This window comes from Brienomyrus brachyistius, chromosome 5 (genome assembly GCF_023856365.1).
Source record: "Brienomyrus brachyistius isolate T26 chromosome 5, BBRACH_0.4, whole genome shotgun sequence".
NCBI lineage: Eukaryota > Metazoa > Chordata > Actinopteri > Osteoglossiformes > Mormyridae > Brienomyrus > Brienomyrus brachyistius.
The window spans coordinates 37,228,478-37,251,040 of NC_064537.1; the positions used below are offsets into that span (position 1 = coordinate 37,228,478).

General features: G+C 39.7%; 1 protein-coding gene across 2 annotated transcripts; it reads right to left on the minus strand.

Moving 5' to 3' along the window:
* Positions 1–223: 223 nt before the first annotated feature.
* On the minus strand, positions 224–13,007 carry adprh (ADP-ribosylarginine hydrolase). 2 transcript variants are annotated; one of them, XM_049013451.1, is made up of 8 exons: positions 12,699–13,007; positions 12,166–12,276; positions 9,976–10,084; positions 9,173–9,271; positions 8,896–9,001; positions 8,450–8,716; positions 2,674–2,888; positions 224–1,839 (listed from the first exon to the last, which is right to left on the minus strand). In XM_049013451.1, exons 2-8 carry the CDS (start codon positions 12,247–12,249, stop codon positions 1,691–1,693), a joined length of 1,029 nt encoding a protein of 342 aa, XP_048869408.1. In that variant the 5' UTR covers positions 12,250–12,276; positions 12,699–13,007; the 3' UTR covers positions 224–1,690. The 2 variants fall into 2 exon arrangements, with proteins under 2 accessions (XP_048869408.1, XP_048869407.1); XM_049013450.1 differs by having other exon boundaries at positions 12,166–12,280.
* Between the last annotated feature and the right edge of the window lie 9,556 nt (positions 13,008–22,563).

Consider the following 22,563-nt stretch of genomic DNA (forward strand, 5'->3'; position numbering starts at 1 on the left):
TGAGATGGATAGCATTAGGAAGCACGGTCCTGTGTGCGCAATGCAAAATCCATCCCAAGCTTGTTGGTTTGCTCCATGTACTGATGTTTTCATCCTCTGGAAAATATGTGGCAACACTGTACTGTGCCTATCTTAGCAGAACCAAATGATTTAAATACCTTTTAAAATCCATTTTTAGCCAATACATATCAGCTTTATGAACAAAACATTTTTTGAGTCTGCACATATTTGACAATTTATTGCACTTGCTTTACATTGCCTTATCAATACATGATCCACATCCTCATTCACAATTAATAGGTAGTGCAGATAGAACTGTTTGTAAACCGCTTCTTATAGCAAATCAGTCTCAGTCTTGTTCATGACGCAGGGTCAGGAACAAGGATCATCCCTCATCCGATTGAGATCAAGGGCCTTTTAGAGAAGGATGGCTATATCTAGCACCACGTAGTACTCTCCTGGTCAAGGCATTTTTACATATTTCATGATTTTAATACATTATCCTCATTGAAAGAATTATGACAACTTTGAATATAAAATGCAGCTGTTATTCTCTTATTGGTACAATGCTATTTGTATCTGTACTCAGATTGCCTCTGTACTGGACATGATTACATGAAACAACACAAATAAAACAGAAGCTGTTACAATCATTGGTTCTAATGTCTAAAGTCATGTATGGTCATAAGAATCCTTGCAGTGTGGACTGTTGTTATTAATGCAGTCTGGAATTTATCTGCAATGAAATGGAATTAAAGTACAACATGAAAACTTGATCACTGATTCCTAAACCGATAAAAAAAATAAGGGTGTTACTAAAATGGACAATGTTTTTTTTCTGAAATGTCAAGAATAGTCCCTAACTGTAACCTATTTAGGTAACAAGCTACTGTAAGCCTTTAAGTTTAGAGCCAGATTGTCACTTTGGATGTTGAGATTGGACCCTTGAACTGCATGAACTCCTTCATTATCTGATCTGTGTCCTCTCTGCTCATGTCTTATTAGTCAATCCTCCTGAATTCAGATCAATTCCAGAGCAAGTCTGGTTGGGTTCACTACAAAGGACACTGCAGGAAAGGACAGAAAATGTAATCCTTTACGCAAAAGTCCTGTAAAATATTTGCACGATACATTTGCATCATGCAAATATATACCTGCCTTTGTTAAATGACATGGTATAAATAACATACTCAAAAAATGTGCAAGTACCTTTGCATACTGTAAGATCTTTTGGAGGTGAGCATGTCATCATTTATTTGGCACTCAACCATCTCCAGCGTTACTCAATTGCTACTACTTGTCAGCTAAGGGTCAGTACTCAGCATCTAATACTGTAGTTTATTATCGATACAGATGCTTAATAAAACATGTGTACATTACATATACAAATCAACCTTTCATTTCCTGCACATTATTGAGATTTGTACATGGCTGTGTAAAATTGTTGATGCTTTATCTGACTTTAACAACTGTAGAAAAGCAACAAATAATATTAATCAAGTAATTATTAATCAAGTAAGTATTAATCAACAATATTAATCAAAAACGGCCGTTCTTTAAAAAAATAAGTACATTATACTGCAAAAACACATTGTAAATTGTTAAGTGTGATTATTCGCAGATCGTCACGGGAAGTCGCCTGCTCTCTGTAGTTTATCACTTTTTCAGCCCCTGGGTGCAGCCTCTGCTCTCAATGCGACAGCGCGTACAGCCTCTCTGCACTGCTCTCCAGCCTCTCCCTGTACTCCAGCTTGCTGTAGTTGCTCTCGGGGACCCCCTCGGTGCCGTGTAGCAGTCCCCAGCAGCAGCAGGCGATCACGGCAGTGCTGTCGCTGTCACCTGCCGGACGGGAGGCCACGTCAATGTCTCCTTTCATTTGAGTTTAGCATATACAGTGCATTCCAGAATTACTGGTACCCCTGACTGGAAAGGCACTAAAATGCTATGTAAAATAATAACATTACAGAGATAAATTTAAATTGCAAAAAAATATTGTAGTTTATTAATGTTCCTGTGAGAACAACCAAAATTATTTATTAATTTAATGAAAAATCTATAAAGATCACAGTTAATAGCACCCCTAAAGATAACTGTAAATCTACCAAATTTAAACCAGGAATGAAATTCACGTTATTGAAATTAATATAAATTTTAAGGAACTTTGTGTCATTACTTTACTTATAGAGACAAGTCGTTGTAGATGTTCGTAAATCAGCTACTAGAAAATGCACAGAAGATTCAGTATACCACTGAGCACTGTCGGGCCAATTACTGAGAAACGTAGAGTATGCAAGTTCGAAACCTGACAGGTGGAGGATGCAAACGCATTTTACCCACCCAAGGATGTGACTGATATTGAAAAGGCCTAAATCCCTCCAAATGTTTGCCTTAACCTTGTCTAACAGTACAGAAAAAGACTCCATGCTGTTATCCATGCAGAGGTGGTTATACCACGTACGTAAGTACAGATGTGCCAATAATTGTGAAACCTTATTTTTGGTGATTTTTTTAACAGTGATCTTTTTTTAATAAATGTATGATTTTGTTTTGGTTGGATCCATTAAAACATGAATATTTTTTGCATCTTGGCAATATTTATAGTATTTTTTGTGCATTTCCATTTTAGGGTACCAATAATTATGTAGCCCACATTGCAGGAAAGTAGATTCTAACCTCCATGAAAAGCCGCACGGCTCATGAGCTCGGCCCAGTCGGAACCTGCCCCCAGCAGGGCATCCAGTGCAATCATTGGTGCATCATGCCCACTGCGGCCTGCCCAACCAGCCAGGCTGAAGCTCTTATAGGCCAGGTCCCTCTCTGCAGGTCCATAGAGATTAGGCCAGAAGATGGGTCCCACTCCAGACAACAGGCCTCTTTCTGCCAGGTACCTTATTGGAGGACAGTGGAGAGTGAAAGAAGGAAAGACAGTTTGTAAACCTTTGATTTTATAGTTCAGCAGCATACTGTATCTGTCAGCAATCCAAACCTGCCTTAAATCAACAACCATTCTACCGATACCCAAGAAAACTGCAGTAAATTCCCTGAACTATTACTGTCCAGACGCCCTTACTACAGTAATTTCAGAATGTTTAGAAAGACTGGAACTGGCTCACATTAAAGCCAGCCTCCCTCCCCTCCAGACCTGGATCAGTGCAGTTTGCCTACAAAGACAGGCATCTATAGCCATCCATACAGCCCTAACCCAGGTACGTCAAGTGAACACATACAGTACAATGCTCACAGAAAGTCTGGGGATGCTTTCTTAATTCTGTAAAAATATTGCATATTTATTGGCTTTGTACGAAAAATCACTACTTTAAAAAATATATTACATTAGAAACAACCAATAGTTCTAAGCTGATTCATTTCAATTAGTAATAAACTGAAACCCAAGTTATAGTTTTAAAAGCTGATCTGAGTTTAAAAAGTTCATTGAAAAGCGGTCACCTTGGGGGGTTTTATATAGTAATACATTTGATATCGTACCCCAATGACATCCATCCATCCATCCATCCATTTTCCAAACCGCTTATCCTACTGGGTCGCGGGGGGTCCGGAGCCTATCCCGGAAGCAATGGGCACGAGGCAGGGAACAATCCAGGATGGGGGGCCAGCCCATCGCAGGGCACACTCACACACCATTCACTCACACATGCACACCTACGGGCAATTTAGCAAGTCCAATTAGCCTCAGCATGTTCTTGGACTGTGGGGGGAAACCGGAGTACCGGGAGGAAACCCTACGACGACATGGGGAGAACATGCATTTTTGCATGTTGCAACGTTGTATTTTTTCATATTGCATTTTTGCAGGCGGAGACTCAAACCCGGGTCCCAGAGGTGTGAGGCAACAGTGCTAACCACTGTACCACCATGCCACCCCCCCCCAATGACTACAATTGCAATTAATTAATTAGCAAAATGGAAAGAACAGAACTGGAAGAGTCCCATCCATCCATCCAGCCATCCATCCATTCTCTGCCGCTTATCTGGGGTCTACTCGCGGGGCAGCAGTCTAAGCAGGGATTCCCCAGCTCCCTCTCACTAGCCACCTCCTCCAGCTCCTCCGGGGGAATACCAAGGCGTTCCCAGGACAGCCGAGAGATCTAATCTCTCCAGAATGTCCTGGGTCGCCCTGGGGCCTCCTCCGGGCTGGACATGACCAAAACATCTCCCCAGGGAGCCGTCCAGGAGCCATCCTAGACAGATGCCCAAACCACCTCAACTGAAGGAATCAATAAATTTGCAACATTTTTATAGAATAAAGCAAGTGTCCCAAGATTTTCTATGAGCACTATACTATATATCAGGAGACATTCAATACAGTGGTCTCAGCCAACCAGGTCTCCAAACTCCTGAACCTGGGCCTCAGAACCATAGTTCTGGATCATAGTAACTGGATCATGGATTTTTTTGTCAAACAGAACCCAATCTGACCTTCAGTACTGGTGTCCCACAAGACTGTGTGCTCAGCCCAATACTCTGCTCTTTCTTCACCTATGACTGCATACCCAGCCATAGCATGAACATTACAATCAAATTCGCAGATGACACCACCATCCACAGATTAATGTCTGATAACAATGGATGGATCTAGGAAATTTGACATGGGGTAGCAAGAGGGTGGAATAGCAGGTTGCATATCAGATGTGCAGGTACAAATATATGATCTATTATATTTTTATTAGAATTTATGTTGATTTTATTGAACATAACAATAATTTGTTATCCCCCATTTATTCCGCAAGTTTAATTCTGACCGTCTGATCCCGCCCACAATTGTGTGAATATGTCCCACGCCTGCCAAGTTGCTCACTTGAGGCTTTGGGCAGGGATAATGTAAAGCGCTTTGAGACAATGTAATGTTGTGAAATTGTATAAATTGAATTGAATACTTTTCTTCTATTTCCATTGCCCAGCTTTACTTCAGCATTCTAGTTTATATTTCTGATGCAAATAAAACATACACATTGTTATTGTTTTTTAACTCCTTTTTCGGTACACATTTTAGACAATGCTCTGTGTGTGTATGTGTGGGTTTGCATTACCCTTTTGCGAGAAGGACGATGGTGGAAAAAATCCACGTTAAGGAGCTGGGACCCGACAAGCCCGAAGTAAATATCACCCAGCCAACTATGGAAATCAAATTATGATTGTAAAATTGTTGTCATTTTCTGACTGTTCATTTGAATGCTTATACTGGACTAGGAAGGGAAATCTATTGGTACGTCAGCCCCAACACTGATATATATCACCAGCCGCCACTGTGCTGCCCCCTGATGGCACTGATAGTGATATCATTGTGTAACTAAGTGCTTATGAGTAATTATGTGTGCATGAAAACACCCCAAAATAAGCATCTGCATCAAAATGCACTGCTTATAAGTCATATTCCATGTTCATCCAGTTTGCTTTCTTTGCCGTATCTGACAGTTCCATGGGGTTCGACATTTCCGAAATTACCCAACTTAATTTCTCATGGAAAGTTTATGGGGTATCTGGAAATTTGCCACCCCTTTGCAACCAGACCTCCCATGGAAAGTTCCTGGAAAGTTTCTGGAACTTTACCAGAAAGTTTACACCCCTTTGCAACCCTAGCCTGAAATCGAACAAGCCATCATTTACTGGAGGGGTAGGCTACATAGTACTCTGAGCTCAGAAGGTTATATTTGACAGAGGAACTCATGAAACTTAATTATTAATTAAATCGAGTTTTATTTATAGGATAGTTACATCTAGGGCTGTCACTGTCAAATATATTAATAATCGAGTAATTCAATGATTAATCTGACAATTCATCGAGTAATTTATATATAATATAATATAATATAATATATACATTGGCGTGAGACAGGAACCAACCACATGTGCACACTATACATATATCGTCATTTATGCACTTCAGTTCAAGATTAATGCTTTTGGACAGCAAAAGGAAATTGGTGGATCTACGGAAAAGGCACCCACACACAGGGTGTACATGTAAACTCCACATACATCAGCAACAGTGTGATGACAGCGCTACCCAGTGCGCCACCCTACCATTAGGCTTGCACGATGTTTGATGTTAACATCAATATGGCATTTCATGCACATGCTATTATCACATTGCAAGGACTGTGATAGTCTGCCGGGTTCAATAAATTGCTCTAAAATATTTACTTAATAACAGGAAACCAAACTTAGCAAACTTTGCTATTTTAATGATGGTTCCTTTTCAGCATTATCTAGTACAGGTTTAAAAAAATGTAAAGTTCACCGCCACTCACCGCATGAGCACTGCATGCGATTTCCGAGACAACCATATCATTTTCGTCCGTTCTGTTGGACTGATTCATAGACTGTGCTGCATGTTTGTGAGAAATTAAGCAAAAAGTGAGTGAAGAGGAAAAGGTGAACAGGAACTGGTCACGAAAAGCCACTTATATTCCGCTGTATGGAAATATTTTAATCTAGTCTCATTCAGCCCTAATCAAAACACAAAAAGTTAACAAAAGCAGTTAATGGTAATTGGTTATTATGTACCATATTAAGTAAAATGACGTGGATAAGCGAAAGGATAACCCTTGTTTTAGGAGCAATTATTTTGACATATAGGAATCACGATAAGCAAAATAAATTAAGTCAACGTGATGACACAGCCAGGCTAGGCTACTTTGAGAGGCTAAATGGGACATATCTATGGCTAATCTTGCATTATTGAGTGAATCCCTCGAACCTGAATGCTTACTTTTAAGATGCATTTACTTTGCAGTCGTGCAGTGGTGATATTGCACTGCAATACTGACAGACAATTGCATTCTCATTCACTTTTAATGTGAAGTGCTTCCACAAAAATGATGCTTTCGCTCCTTATCTGGACTCTCATCCTACATGTGCCAACTACCTTCCGCCAAATTGCTGAATAAACCGCGAAGGAAAATTTCAATCAATGCTTTTTAATAATCGAGTAATCATGACAGCTCTAGTTACGTCACTCAAAACTGGAGTGACAGATGTGGTGGGACACCTCGTAGATCTGCTACTGGCCTACAGCAACAAAGGACTGAATCTGACCAGCAGTTGGTGGACAATGACACGTCACTCAATAATAAAATGAAACAAAAGAAATAATCATAGACTTCAAATTGAATAGGAAGGAGCTCTCTGCGTAAAAATGCAAAGATGGAATGGATGACCCACTTCTAATTTCTTAATGTTTTATATGACAGAAGACTTTTTATGTTCCCCAAACACCAACCATCCCGTAAAAAAGGGCCAACACCACTTATTCTGCCTAAGAAAACTACAACAGGCAATTTCTACCACAACACTACAGAGAATACCTTAACCTACTGTGGTACAGTATGGTGTTCTAGTTGCACTGCTGCTGATCAGAGAAATCTGCGACAGGTGGTAAAGACACTACAACATGTCACTGGTACAAAATCAATGCCAGCCACTGCTACAAGAAGGCCCTCAACAAGACTAAGGAACAGCTGCTCCCCTATACCCGTCGCTGGACTGCCCCCCATGCCCCACCCTGGTATATGTAAATTAAAATATGGCCACCACGCCGAAGGTCATCCTGACATTTGCGCCTCTTTGATTTCCCGGAATGCTACCATTTTGCACTGTTACACAAAAACTGTACATAAATTTATGATCTTATATTGCCTTGTATATTGTGTATTTCTATATCTGTGCATCTAAATATTTATGGTCCTTGTATATGCTCATTGTGTATGATGTAACTGTTGGCTAGAGCACTGCTAAATCACATTTCACTTCTCTGTTCAGGGACAATAAAAATTCTTATCTTATGGTGCTTTTCCACTGGCATACAGGATCCGAGCCATATCAAAAGCATACCTCAAAGAGAGACCTGTTACACCACGGTTCCAGCTCGCTTCAGTTTTCCACTGCAGAAGGGTCGGCTTGGTATAGGTGTGGCCATTTTGGAGAGCAATAGTGATGGAAAACCAAAGAAACACTCGTTTACTCTTCACATGGAGTACATCATGATTTATTATGTGCTAATTTTCGCTAGCATGTCTGTGAGAATCACCCTGTTATGTTAGCATCGAAAGGCAGCTGAATTAGCATTATCTTGCCATCTCTGGTTATTTCTTGTCCCCTTGTATTCCAACCAATCAGATGGCAGTGATGCAGCCAGCTCGGATTAGGAATACTTTCAGCCCTGCTAGTAAGCACAGCCATGTGAGCACGGGTTTGGCTTTCCATACTGTACAATGAAAAACCATCAGTTCACAGTAATGTTCAAGTATGGCTCGGTTCTTTGTGGCAGTGGAAAAGTGCCGTTATTGTATCTTATCTCATCCTTATATTTATCTTTAGCTTAGCTCATATTATCTCATTTTAATATTATGTTTATTGTTTTCTTATCTGGTTTTATATTATCTTGTCTGGACATGTCTTGTCCATCCGGCCTCTACATGGCTTTCCTCACCATTCCCACTTCTCTGTGAAGTAGCCCCAGTCCCTCTTGGTCTCCTCCACAGCGTAATTCTGTGACTGGATGAAGCTCCTGGCAATGGGGCAGGCCTCATTCACCAGCCCCAGCCCCCAGCTCATGACTGGCCGACGCTGGACAGCATATGAAGTGAAGAGGGCAGACGCTACCGCTCCGAGGAAGCCGGTGGGATGTGGGTGAGTCATCCTTCCAGTTTCTACGGCAACAGAGACTAAAGCTGGGAGCTGCTCTGGGTGTGGGTACCTATGTACAGAGAAAAGAGAAGGATTCTTAAAAAACTACATAGAAGGTGAGTGTAGTAAAATTGGTCCAAGAGTAACATCATTCTACTGACTCTAGGATTTGAACCAGCAACCTTGCGGTCACAGTCACAGAACCCTAACTTCCCGGTTCCACTGACTACATTTTAATCATGCCCATACCTAAGACCAATACACATAGACCTCATGGCAGCCCCACAGCCAGTTCCCTCTGGGTTATACGGCACTCTGTACCCCCCTGCAGCACCTGGTCTCAACTGGGACACCCCTAGGAACAGAGAGTGAATAATTCCATATATTGTGCTTATCATCGCTGAACATTGTTTACAAGCTATGCTCGTAGGGGCATGTGATACATATACAGTGACTGCAGTGAATGTTATGCAGCAGCTGTGACTCTAAGCCGAGCACAGATGAATGCATATTTGTGTTCTCTTACCCCAGACACTTGAAGGTCCAGGCTTCCTGCCATCCATGTCTTTCATGCCTTCTACATAGCGGAACGCAACCTCATGCAGGAGCTCTTCCCCTTCCTTTCCTGAAAGGCATTATAAAGTAAATTAATTTATACAATATTTGAACAAATCTGAACATGTGAGCATGAAAATGAAATGAAAATGTGTTTGTATATACTAAATGGACCAAATGTCCCTGCGATGTGATAAAAACCTGTAACGTTTTAGCTTGCGGGGACATTTATTCGATCCCCACAAGGAAAAACTCAATTTTATAAAAATCTGTGGATGCTATCAAAAAACTAAAATAGCCAAAAGTCTTGTATTTAGTTTGGTTACTTATGGTTAAGGTTAGGACTTGGATAGGATTAAGGTTATCATAGTTAGGGTTATGTCCATAGAAATTAATGGAGAGTCCCCATTAAGATGTAGATGCCTAATCTGTGTGTATGGATTGTGATGGACTGCCATCCAGCTCTACAATGTAGGGTCAAGTTGGTCTTAACTTATACGTGCTTCCTGTTTACAATAATATGTGATTGGATGACATCATTCTTTTAAAACAAATAAGCCTGATCTCTCCCATGGGCATGGCTACAGACCATCTGCTTACCCAACAACCCCCCCTATGTGCCCTCCGTCAGGCTAGTCCTGCCGTTGGCACTGTTGGGTGGGTTCGGCCTATCTATTGACTGCCTTCTGCTTATGTTTCCTGAGATAAGCTCCAAGTTCACTACAACTACAACAATTGTTTAGAAAAGGATAGATAAGTGAACAGAATGCTCACCACTTGCAAGAGCCTCTGCAGTTGCTAGGTGCAAGACGGTGTCATCACTGACCGGCCAATCAGGAAGCTCAACAGAAATGTCCTGGAGGCCACCCATCTCCAGCAGCTCCTGAGCATTTTGCAATCATGATCTATTTACTGCTAAAGATCCACTAAGAACAATCAGTATAAGAAGAGGTAGGGTTGCCACTCGTTCCTTATAATACGGAATTGCCCCATATTAGAAAATAAACCACTGCGTCTTGTATTATGCAGAACGATCCTCCATTATAAGGGACAGTTGACAACCCTAAGAACAGGAATGATCAGCAACAGTATTTTCAGTGGATGATTAGCAGTGAAGTTTAACCCATAATGTATTATGTTAACTTCCATTGTGATTAAGAGTTTTATGCAATGCCACAAAGAAATATTTCTTGATGATTCTGTGGGTTAAGACTCAAATCCTGTGGCTGGTAGAGTGATTTCATTAGTGACTGGCTGGGCCCTGCTTTCGCAAATGTATGTTGCTTTCATACAAAGCATCTGCTAAATAAATATAAATAAACAAACTTTGAAAATATACAGTTATGTGCAAAATAATAGCAGTGTGTTTAAAACAACAGAGGAAAAGTTCCATGTTCCTAATAGCATTTATTTCTATATATACAAAGGCACCTGGAACCGTACACATACAATTCCAAATGAAAACATGACAACACCATTTTTTCTTTTTTTTTAACTGAAAATGATGAAAAATAGCAGTGTCTGCATTTTCATTGACAAACTGGAATATTTACAGTATAAACTGAAAATGAAATGAAGAATTAGCTTTTCCTTTAAGCACTGAACTAATACTTAGTTGTATAATCATTATTTCTGATCACTGCTTTACATCTGTGTGGCATGGAGTCAACTAACATTTGACACCTGCAAACAGAAATTGCAGCCCAAGCTGACTGGACTACATTCCACAGATCTTCTGCATTCTTGGGTTTTGAATGAAAAACTGAATTTTTGAGGTCACTCCACAAATTCTCAATTGGATTGAGGTATGGGGATTGGGCTGGCCACTTCATGGCTAATTCATGACTTTTTGGTCTGCAAGCAGGATGTTGCCCGCTTGCTGGTGTGTTTGGGGTCGTCGTCCTGCTGAAACACCCATTTTAAGGGCATGTCTTCCTCAGTATAAGGCAACATGACCTCTTCCAGTATTTTTAGGTACTGAAACTGGTCCATGGTGCCTGTTATGCGATAAATGGTCCCCACTCCAAACATCCCCAAACCATTATGCTTGCTCCTCCATGTTTTACGGTCTTCACAGTGTACTGTGGCTGGTATTCAGTGTTTGGGGGTCGTCTCACACACTGTCTGCGGCCTTTAGACCCAATAAGAACAATCTTGCTGTCATCTGTCCATAGAATATTGCGCCACTTCTCTTTAGGCCAGTCAATGTGTTCTTTGGCAAACGGTAACCTTTTCAATACATGTCCTTTTTTCAGCAGTGGTACTTTATGAGAGTTTCTTGCAAATAGTCTGCCTTCACATAGGCGTCTTCTGATTGCTGAAGTACTCACAGGTAAATGGAGATCTTTGATCTCTCTGGAGCTGATCATTGGATGCTTCTTTGCCATTCTTGTTATTCTATGATCTAGGCGGATGATAGTTTTCCTTTTTCTAACACGTGTTTCGGGTTTTCTTTCCCATTTCAAAGCATTTGAGATCTTTTTAGCTGAGCAGCCAATTATTTGCTGCACTTCTTTGTATGTCTTCCCCTCTCCAATCAACTTTTTGATCAAAGTTCTTTCTCCCTCAGTGTAATGTCTGGAACGACCCATTTTACTCACTGAGCAGGGCTAAAACCAGCAGGTACAACATCTGCTGCCTTCCTTCCTTAAATAAGGGCCATAATTGACACCCATTTCTTCACAGAGTGAATGACCTCCCTAACGGATCTCCACACTGCTATTATTTTGAAAACACCGATTTCATTAAATGAGTCGATTACCCCCAATTAGCAGCATGCATGTCATGTCTGTTAGGTCTGTTAGTTGGCTATTACTCTGCTACACCTAGTCATGAATTTGTTCCCATGTTGTATAATCATTTCTGCCAAAATCAGTACTTAAACACATTAGTAATGTTAGACTGCTATTACTGTACCTGCACAGAAACTTTTACTAAGAAATATAGGGCTCCACAGAAACAGACCTGGTGAATGGCGGGCCCCGATTCATTGTACTCCCACAGCTGGTTCCGGTAGCCCAGGGCGTCCCCCACGCCGCTCAGTAACATCCCCGCCTTGTAGTGCTCAAGGGAAGCCTGCCTGTTTATAATGTTCACATTGTAACGGTAACATGCATTGTCACGGTCACACGCATTGTTAAGCTGAGTGCCATGAATGAGGTTTATAACTCGACATGGTTATGTTTTTCATGTGTCGATACTATTTCCCAAATACACGTACATGATGAAAGGCGCTGTGGTTGGAGTAAGCGTGCAACTCCACCTTTACCGAGCAAACTGTTGACCACTTACAGGTCAAATGCATGTGACAAAAGCGTAATATATAGAACAAGCATATAAAACCACTGACATACGCACAGGAAAAGTTTAAGACAATGTTGGTCATATCATGAATAGTTCCCTTTCAACCCTAAATAAGTAAATACAATCTGTCATCATTATTATTATTCTACTGCATGCTGTACTGATATTGCGAAAAGGATATAAAGGTCGCCTACCCAGCCATCGTGAAACTCCTCCCGTGGTCGGTCACTTCGAGACCCGGCTACAGTTACCAGTTTACACCGCGGCTTTCCTCAAAACTTCGCTACAAACAAGCGCAGTTGTTCTGATTTTAATGAACTGGATTCAAAATGCACAAAATTCCTTATTGTTTTGACAAAACGTCAAAGTGTATCTTCAATAAGCTGAAGTACTTCGATATTTTTAATCCGTCCCTGTAAAATTTCGCATGCACAGCAGATTACTTGTGACTGTCCGTCATCTAAACGGACACGCGCAGAGAGCCAATGCGCTCCATGCCTGATCTAAACTTAGATTCCTACGTGTCACTGCAATTTAATTTAAAAAGAACAGATTTTTTTGATTGCGGCGAGGAATTCATGTTATGAAAATGTATTTATATCTGTTTCATTTTGCCTTAATTCTATTGAGTAAATTAAACAGAAGCAATACGAAGCATAGATTTATGCTTGGATTTAGACTGTGGGGAAAGTACCCAGTTACAGGCAGAGGAGCAGACGAACCAGTGCTGTTACAGAGCTCATCAGAGATATTATATGGTTATTGCGTATTCTGGAAAACTAATATATTACAAAACAATTATTACTGAAGAATAATTGTCTTGGAAGTGCAAACGGGCTCGGGATTGTGTCATTGGGATTAGGCTTTTGCCCAAAGTCCACGCAAAGATATGAATATAAGCAAGTGTGTGTGTGCGCGCGCGCGTGTTTGTGTGTGCGTGCGTGTATTGTTTCAGTAAGATGAGTCATAAAATCTGATCTGAATGGATTTGGACATTACCTGCTGTTGTAATAGGAGCTTAAAACAGAGTATGACACATTAACATCTTACATATGCTGGCTCGTCAAGCCTTCAAATGCTATTTGAATTATAAATTTTGTGAAGCAGGTTTTAAAATGGAATAAACAGCATAAGAACGGTGAAACTAGCCAATCACAGGTATCAAGAATGAAATACAGGTTTTTATCCCAGAAATAGGCAAAACCCCAATTTTCCAAACAGTCAAAGCAAGCCATTAGTTGTCCATAACTGAAGATTCCGTTGTTCTCATACGGTGGTTTATAAGAAAGACAGTTAACTCTGCGGGTGAGTTTGTTCTGAGAGTCGATGCATCATTGCATGAATGGGGCAGGTATGACGCAAAACATGAAACGATTAAGATGAAAAATGGTGGAAAGCAGGTTGTCCTCCAAGCATAAGAGCCATTTGAGCAATCGAGCATGACCATACAGCTGTCAGCTCGCCATGGAGAACAGCCATCATCATAGAGGGTGTTCTCAAGCAAGCAGTCATCCAGGAAGCGAAGATTTATATTAATATATCCAATAACATCAAAGTTGACTGGAGACTAGTAATATCGCATTCAGAAAAGAAGGAAGCTGAAATGTGTAAAAAGGTATTCATTTTCTATCCATGTTTCAGCCGAAACATTTATGTCAAATAGACATTTTAAATGTACAGTATATGTTAAACTTGAATTATATACTAATTCCGTGGTACTGTAAGTCACCTGTAGCTGACCAACACTGAAACAAAGCTCCTACCTGTACTGCTTCCATTTGACCAGCAGGGGGGGGACTGTGGCTCAAACTCCGTAGGAGCAGCTGGTCTCGATATAGAGATCCAGGACCAGCTGGCCCATTACGAAGCGCCTCATGCTCTGTCTCTGGAATCTCCTTCTGCTGATGATCCTTCAGCTCAGGGCGTCTCCCGGCAATGAAGTAACAGTGCGAAACGAAACCTGACAGTACGTGGGGTGCAGTCAGGCAGAAGAGGGGATAGGTGAGCCCACTGCGATCATGCATTAAACTAGGAAATACTGATGGACAGGTGACATTATGAAAGACAGCCATCTTAATGTACAGTCACAGGGTCACAGTGATCGTTTTTTACCTTTATCACCCATGCCATTCACTTCATAGCTAAGTTGGGAAAAACACAACGGAAAGTCTGGCTAATTCTTATCATTAATAATCAAGTTTTTTCTACAAACGTGTTTCCAATATTTTGGTATGTTTATTCCATTTATTTTTTACCTTTACTCAAACTAATACTTTGATGTTTTCTCTCAGCTGGTAGCTTGTATGCTAATTTCATTACCATACTGATTAACAGAAAATGTTACGCACTTACCCAAATAGATTGACACATTATTTCGTACTTCATTTATTTATACATTACCGTGCAGAAGTCTTAGGCAGTCCAAGAAAATGTTTATAGCTATATATCTGGATAATAAGTGTATATTTGCTCTGAAAAAAATACATTTTAACGGCAGAGCGCATGCAAATTGACAATAGGACAATAAAAATGAACCAGAATGTCTTCTGTTCTCCAAAAAGTTACTGATGTCTAATTGGATGGCTAGATGAGCACCACGTCAGCTCCCAATCCTCTCCTCAGGGGCACCCCGCCCATGCTATGTATTTGCCGAATTCATCATCAGCTCAATTAATTAATTGAATTAGTTAAATAATTTGATTAGGTATTGATTAGCCAAACAAGGGGTGCTAGTGGTTGAGTCAAAAATACACGGGTGTATTGGATCGTTACTGCAAATATCGTTTAGCAGAGCTTCTGCAATGGCTGAGACACTTAGTTTTACACCAACCTGAAGACCATTTCAACATCATTTTTTGCGACTGCCTAAGATTTTTGCACTGTATATTCATTTATATAACTTGGCATTAAAATATTTTCAATTGTTCTGTTTCTCATTGCCCATCATCGCTCTGGCTTAAATGTTTATTATTAATTTATTATTTAAGTATTCCTTCATGCCAACAATATTCTGTTTTTAATTTAGGCTTATTCATTAGTCAAATGTCATAGAGAAACATTTTTTTGCTATAAAATGAAGGGAAGGAGACAGTGAGAGAATAGTTACATTGTACATGCTTGCCTCACTTAGATGATGGTAATTTTATATATTTAAAAAAATCCATGGCAGGTTTGTTGACTTGAGAAGAAGGAGTGTAACTGGGAAAAGAACAACAGGCAAAAATATCTTTTTTTATTTTACTAAAAACATCCTGTAATTATATTTTTTTTTCTGTGCAATAGCACATAACACCACTGGGAGTTAGCAAGTTGTATTTAAACAAAAACCTTTGCAATGTTTAAAAAGTTAACGGATGGATTTTCTAATGGCTATTTACTACACATATTTTCTATGCATCGCTTAGAATGTGACAATTTGCCTTTTATATAATTTTTTACACAATTGCTAACAAGCAATTCTCTGTACTGAAATCACTTTTTTCTTTCCACATTCAGCACAACAGCAGTCTGTGTTGACTAATCTGTGGATGTTTTTCTATTCTTTCTCACTCCATCACTAGGAAAACTACATATTTGGAGCATATTTTGCATATATACCCTGTTTTCAAAACTGTTGAATAATTTGTTCTAAACCGCTTCAGCTCCCAATCCTCTCCTCAGGGTCACCCCAGCCATTCCATGTATTTGTTGAATTTATCATCATCTCAATTCATTTATTTCAACTACATTACTACAGTGATTATATATAAATAGTGAAAGGAAAATTAGGCCAAACACATTTGATTCCCATTCCTGCCAAATACCCACCTGGGTGTTTTGTTTTCAATCACATTACCTTCCATAAAACTGGGAATTTTCTTTGTAAACATTGAACAAATAAGAGACATTTCTAGATGAAGTAAAGAGATAGAGAGAAAAAAAAAACAAATGTGTGGTAGACAAAGGAGAAGGAATGCAATTGGGAAAAGAACAACAGCCAATGGCTCAATGGCGACATTATCCAATGATGGCTTGATGTGGCATGAACCAGCCACTGGACCCTACAGCACAGATGATCTAGATGAGCCAGCAGAGGAGAAAGGCGAGTGAGAATAAACGTGTCAGTCATTACTATTGTATTGGATAATGTGGCAATTTGCCACTCTGCTGCCGTCACAGAATGATTGGCAGCAAAGTCCAGGATCCCCTTGCATTTCCTGCCACCACATCCCCCTTCCCAAGCCTAACACTGAGGAATTCCTCTCTTTATGGAGGTGGAAGGTCTATGACCACCACCCACATTATGAAATGTCCTTGTTGGACATAATGAATACCAGATGCCTAGATCTTTCTCCTGCCAAGGTTAGATTAGATATGCTAAGAGATAAATATGTCCCTTGAAGACACTTTAGATATAATGTGGCCAAATCCAGTAGAGACAGTGGACTAACACATACAAATATGTATATGTGTGCATGTAGTAATTTTATTGTTATTATTATTTTTATTATTATTAATATGACTGCAGTTTCATCTTTTATTTAATTTTTTCACTTTCTAAGAAAACACGGTAAAGGTCATTGTAGCATATTGCAGCATTTCTGAATCATTCCTGTAACATGTATAATGTATTGAGTGAAAAGTTATTATTTCCTAACAAAAGATTGGTTTACATGAAAAATCAAACACACACATCAAAGACCAGTTGATGCATCTTTTAATGTTTCCTGCTTATTTGCCAGTGTTCAGTACAATGACTTTATTTTGAGACATGGATGAGAAATGCTTGTTGGCAAGCACAAACCTTTGCTTACCTGATATATTAAACTGGAGCACATATAATTGCAAAAAATATAGTTTATTTCCAGAATATAAGTAAATATTTTCAGGAAGAATAAAAAAGCAAAAATATAATACAGCTAATAAACATGTATAATGCTCAGCATGTCCTGGAAGACTTTTAAAAGACCCTAATAAGAATTTTCACATCACAAGACAATGTGTCATTAGTCAAGGAGCTTTTTGTCACAGACTATGATTTTGCAAAGACTGGTGGTCTCACAGGGTCACTGTTTGCAACACTGCAGCTTGCTTCCTTTGTGAATATTTTCCATTCTGCTCCTGGTGGAAATTTACAGATATAGGAAAATTGTTGAACATTGGAGCAGAAAGAGAAGCAGCTTTCGGCCACAGCTGCCTTAGTGTGCGTAATGGTTTGCTGTGATGAAACAGTGAAAAATAAAAGACTGCAGAATTTGTACACCACCCTGGTTGCATGAATGGATTTCATTATCTTATATATTACGTATTCCATTATATGTATTACGTTTCCATATTATTTGAATGTTTGAATTTTGCATAATTTTTGTATTATTTCCTTCAACTTGCCGTCATTTGTATTCACTTTGCTGCTTCTTGTTTGGTGCTGGTGAGAGCTCACATATTTTTTGTTGACAATGTCCATGATGACAGAAGTAATAACAAAACGTGGGAAAAAATATCTGACACACCGGTGACAACTTTGACTTTCATCTGACATTTCAAGACCCATAAAAACAGACTGGTAAACAAGTAATAACTTGTCAGATGTTAACATTAGCATTTTACTTTAATGTTAGATATCCCAGTGTTTTTGTTGACGTATTAGCAACATGTTATTTTCTGAAGATGCAAGTAGCTGAACTCTGTTAAAATGCAATGGCAAATTGGCCTATTTCTAAATCAAAGACATCATACTATTTTATTTCTATTTATTTGACCTGTTTACTCTTTGCTAAGAGTGATGCAAATACTACACATATAAATAATTAGTATTAAATTTGTATTCACCACTACCACTGATTAAATTACCCACTATTGATTGTATTAAATTATTTAATTATCACTGCTGTAGTTAACATAGTTACTTATGGTGAAATTAAGTATTGACGATGACTTATATGAGTTGCTTGACCAAGTCTTTAACTTGACTTGACTTGCTTGAAGGTCACTGACTTGACTTGCTTGAAATTGTAAGAAGCATGACTTGAGGGTAATGAATACAATACAATAATAAGCAAAAAGCTATATACTAATAGATGTCAATCCCAATGCATATTTGTAGAGTTTTTGGGTGACATCATGGTCTATAATAATATTAAATAACTCAGGACTAAAAGTAGTTGAATTTTAATTTTAGATATGAAGTTTGAATATTACTTCAGTGAACTATAGAGCTGAGGGTTATTTGTATCAGTGGATTTTATATGTCTCTCTGACATTTTGCAATGAATCTATAACCATAGTTAGGTCTATTACTTTTGAATATCCATCCATCCATCCATCCATCCATCCATTCATGTTCTATTTCTCAACCACCTCCCCAACCTCCTCTGTCCCCAACCAGCTCCATCAGCTCCTACCAAGTCCTTCTCAGTCCAGCCAAGAGAGACAACACATGCAGAATAGTTGAGAAAACTCCCATGAACGCACCATTGTTCCATGATTTGTTTAATTTGTTTCATGTTTCTCCTGGATCCAAGGTTCAACCAATGGACGGACCCTCCTCTCCAGTACCCATCACAGACCTTTCCAGGCTGAGGAGTGTGATCATCCTGAAGTTGGAACACATCCTCCACTCCACTTTCTTAAAGATTAGGACCACCACCCTAGTCTGCCAATCCAGAGGCACTATCCCCAACCTCCATGCAATCGTGAAGAGGCATGTCTGCCAAGACAGCTCAACAATATCAAAAACTTTCTCTGGACAAATATCATCCACCCCCAGGACCTTACCATCAAAGCGTTCTTTGACTACTTCAGTGACCTCAGCTTCTCTAAGACTTCTGACCCTAGTTGCTCCTAGAAAGGCATGTCAGTGAAATTCAGGAGGTCCTAAAAGTTCTCCTTCCACCACTTAACAATATCACCATTTGAGGTCAACTGCACTCCAGCCCTGCTTCCCCTCCAGGGTATCCTGATGGTTTTCCAAAATCTCTTCTAGGCTAATCGAAAGTCATTTTCCATGACCTCCCCCCTCATCGAAGTTCTGCATCCGAAACTGTCAAAGCTGCATGCTGTTAAGCCTGCTGGTATCTCTCAGCTGCTTCAGGAGTTCCACAAGCTATTGTAGCTCAGAAGGCTGCCTTCTTCAGCCTGACGTGTTTGGGGGTCACTGTGACAGGTACCAACAACCTTATGGCCACAGTTTTGCACAACCTGCCTATTTGGGCTCAAAATCTTCAGCCTCCCTCGGGATGCAAGAGAAGTTCTACTGGAGGTGCGAGTTGAAGATCTTCCAGACAGGGGCTTCTACCACATGCTCCCAACACACCCTCACATTTCTGTCTACCAGGTCTATCTGGCATTTCCCCCACCAGCTGATCCAACTCACGGCCAGGTGGTGATCAGGTAGCAGCTCAGCATCTCTCTTGTCCAAAGTATCCAAGACATACAGTCATAGGTCTGATGGTACAATTACAAAATCAATCTTTGCGATTCCGCACAGGATGCTGTGCTGCCAGGCACAGTTATGAACACAGGTTATGTTGTTGTTATGTTGTTGTTCTGTGCACTTTATAGTTCGTCCCGTCCTGTATTGTTTGTTTAATGTATGCAAGGGACAGTGGGAAACGTAATCTCGATATCTTTATATGGCTAGTACATGTAAAGGAATTGACAATAAAACTCTCTGACTCTGACGTATGCTTGAACGACGTGTTCGTTATGGGCAAACTGTGGACAAACTGTGCTTAGCACATAAGTCAAATAACAGAGCACCACTCGGGTTAAGACCCTCTTAATCACAGTGATACACTCCAGTGTACTGGTACCAAACCAGGGGGTTATGAGTAGACCCACCCCTGCCTGGTGCCTCCCATCTAACGCAACTCCAGAGTGGAATAGAATCCCGTCCCTCTCCGGGGTGGGATCCCAGTCTCCCTAATTTGGGTGGGGTCATATGATCCTTAGTGTTTCTTTTCATAGGGGTCTTTCTGAATCGTACTTTATCTGGCCGCTCACCTAGGGCCAGTTTGTCTTGGTAGACCTTACTATGGCAATTTCCCGTGATAACATGGCTTCTAGGATCACTGAGGTGCACCAACCCCTCCACCCAGATAAAGTACCTGTAACTAGTATTGTTCCATCCCTCTATTTCCTATACCTGCTTGTCCTGTGCGGGGTCATGGGGATCCAGAGCCTATCCCAGAAACTACAGGTAATGAAATCACACATTAGTGTGAGTCAGTAGGTGAGAGCATTGATAAAACTGCATAGGAATATCACACTATGGCTCGCTTAACCACAGTAGCAGAATCTAGTCTGAATTCCTGTCACATAAAAATTGATCCTGTTTAACAATTTAGAGGTAATTTAAGCTAAATCCATAAACTAAATGAGCAGGGATATAATGAGATAAACAAAAAACTTTACTAGACAATTAGCCGTATTATCATTGGTTTGTTTCTCTTTACTTTATAAATTACTTTATAAATATAAAAATGTATAATTTAAATAGTTTCCCTTGTAGTTGAGCCTTAATATTTGCAGTGAAGTTACATATCCAAGAAACGAAAGATGAATGGAAAAAAGTGCTTAATTAACTATTGACTTGCTTTTTTATGACTACAGAATGGCGCAGAAAATCTGCATGTTGTTCCAATGCAAGGCTACAGGGGGCAATCTTACATTGGTTGTAATGCCCAAAGCATTTCAGATCTCAGTAATGCAAAGAAAGTCCACTTACTCTAACCTTGCTGTTTGATAACCCAAAGCTAGTTTACTAAGGTGTTACTGCAGCCTGTTTGAAATCACTTCTGTGTGTTTTTGCTGTCATTACCTTATCACATACACTACCAGTCAAAAGTTTCCTGCATTTGCATGTTACTCAACATTTACTCTAAATACACTCAATATTCTTTGCTAATAGATCAATTACGAAAAGTTCACCAACTGAGTAGTATGAGCAAGAAAATGTCATATCTTTGATTCATCAATGTAACCTCCTCTAGTAGTTATAAGAGCAGAGAAAATTCAATGTATTGTTTCTACAAGGGACATCAAATACTGCTCTGTTTCTTGGGATGAAACAGATAACTAGTGCATTTAAAGCCTAGAATTTGACTATGCCATCATACCACAACTTGTTAATAGGATGTCAGATATGCACTGTTACATACTCTGGGCGCGTAAAAACTTTTGACTGGTTGTATATCTCAGTGTGAATCCCAATTAATGTACAATTAATTATTAAAATGAATAACAACCCTCAGCACCCTTATTATAGAGTACGGCTGTGCGGCTTCCTTGGCATGGGAATGGACTGTGTAGTGTTTGCACTTCAAACATCAGAGGCTTTGCTCTGAGGCAATGCTGCCGCAGTGTGTCATACAGCAAACCCATTCTGTGCTGCACTCAGCCGAACTGTGCGAAAGATCTCCTGCCCCTTACAGCTCTATCCCTCCACTTTCACGATGCCTTCTTTTCACATCTCAATGAAGACGACGTGACACCACCATATGGTTTTAAATGAATTATTTTCCGCAAACTTCTCCCCTCCATCAGACATATGCTTACGCCCAAGCAGATTAGCTGAACTGCAGAATGTTTTCCTTCCTTTAATGAGTACCTGCTTATAAAGAAACAAACATTAAATTAAACTGAATTCTATGAGAAATTGTGTCAGGTAAGTTAATTACATATGGAAAGTGAATTTCTATCCATCCATTTTAACCACTTATCCAATACAACACCATTAATATACATAAATTAAATTTCATTCAGTATGCAATATGTATGTTGAAAAATGTGTTATGCAAATTGGACCATGCATACAGAATTACTGCATTTCTGTCCTACACAACAATCTGCAGTCTAAATGTATTGTCTTATAACTGGGAAATGTAGCAGTAATTAGGGTAAACTCAGGAAAAAATGGGTATGCTAAAATTTTTTCACTGTGATGGAATATTCAAAGCACAAGAAATTCTCAGATTATAAACCAAAATCAGATTATCTTTACCTTTCCCTGCAGCTAGTATCAATAGAATTCGTCCACTGTCCGCATCCCTGCGGTCATGTTATTCCGACTTTGTTGCCTAG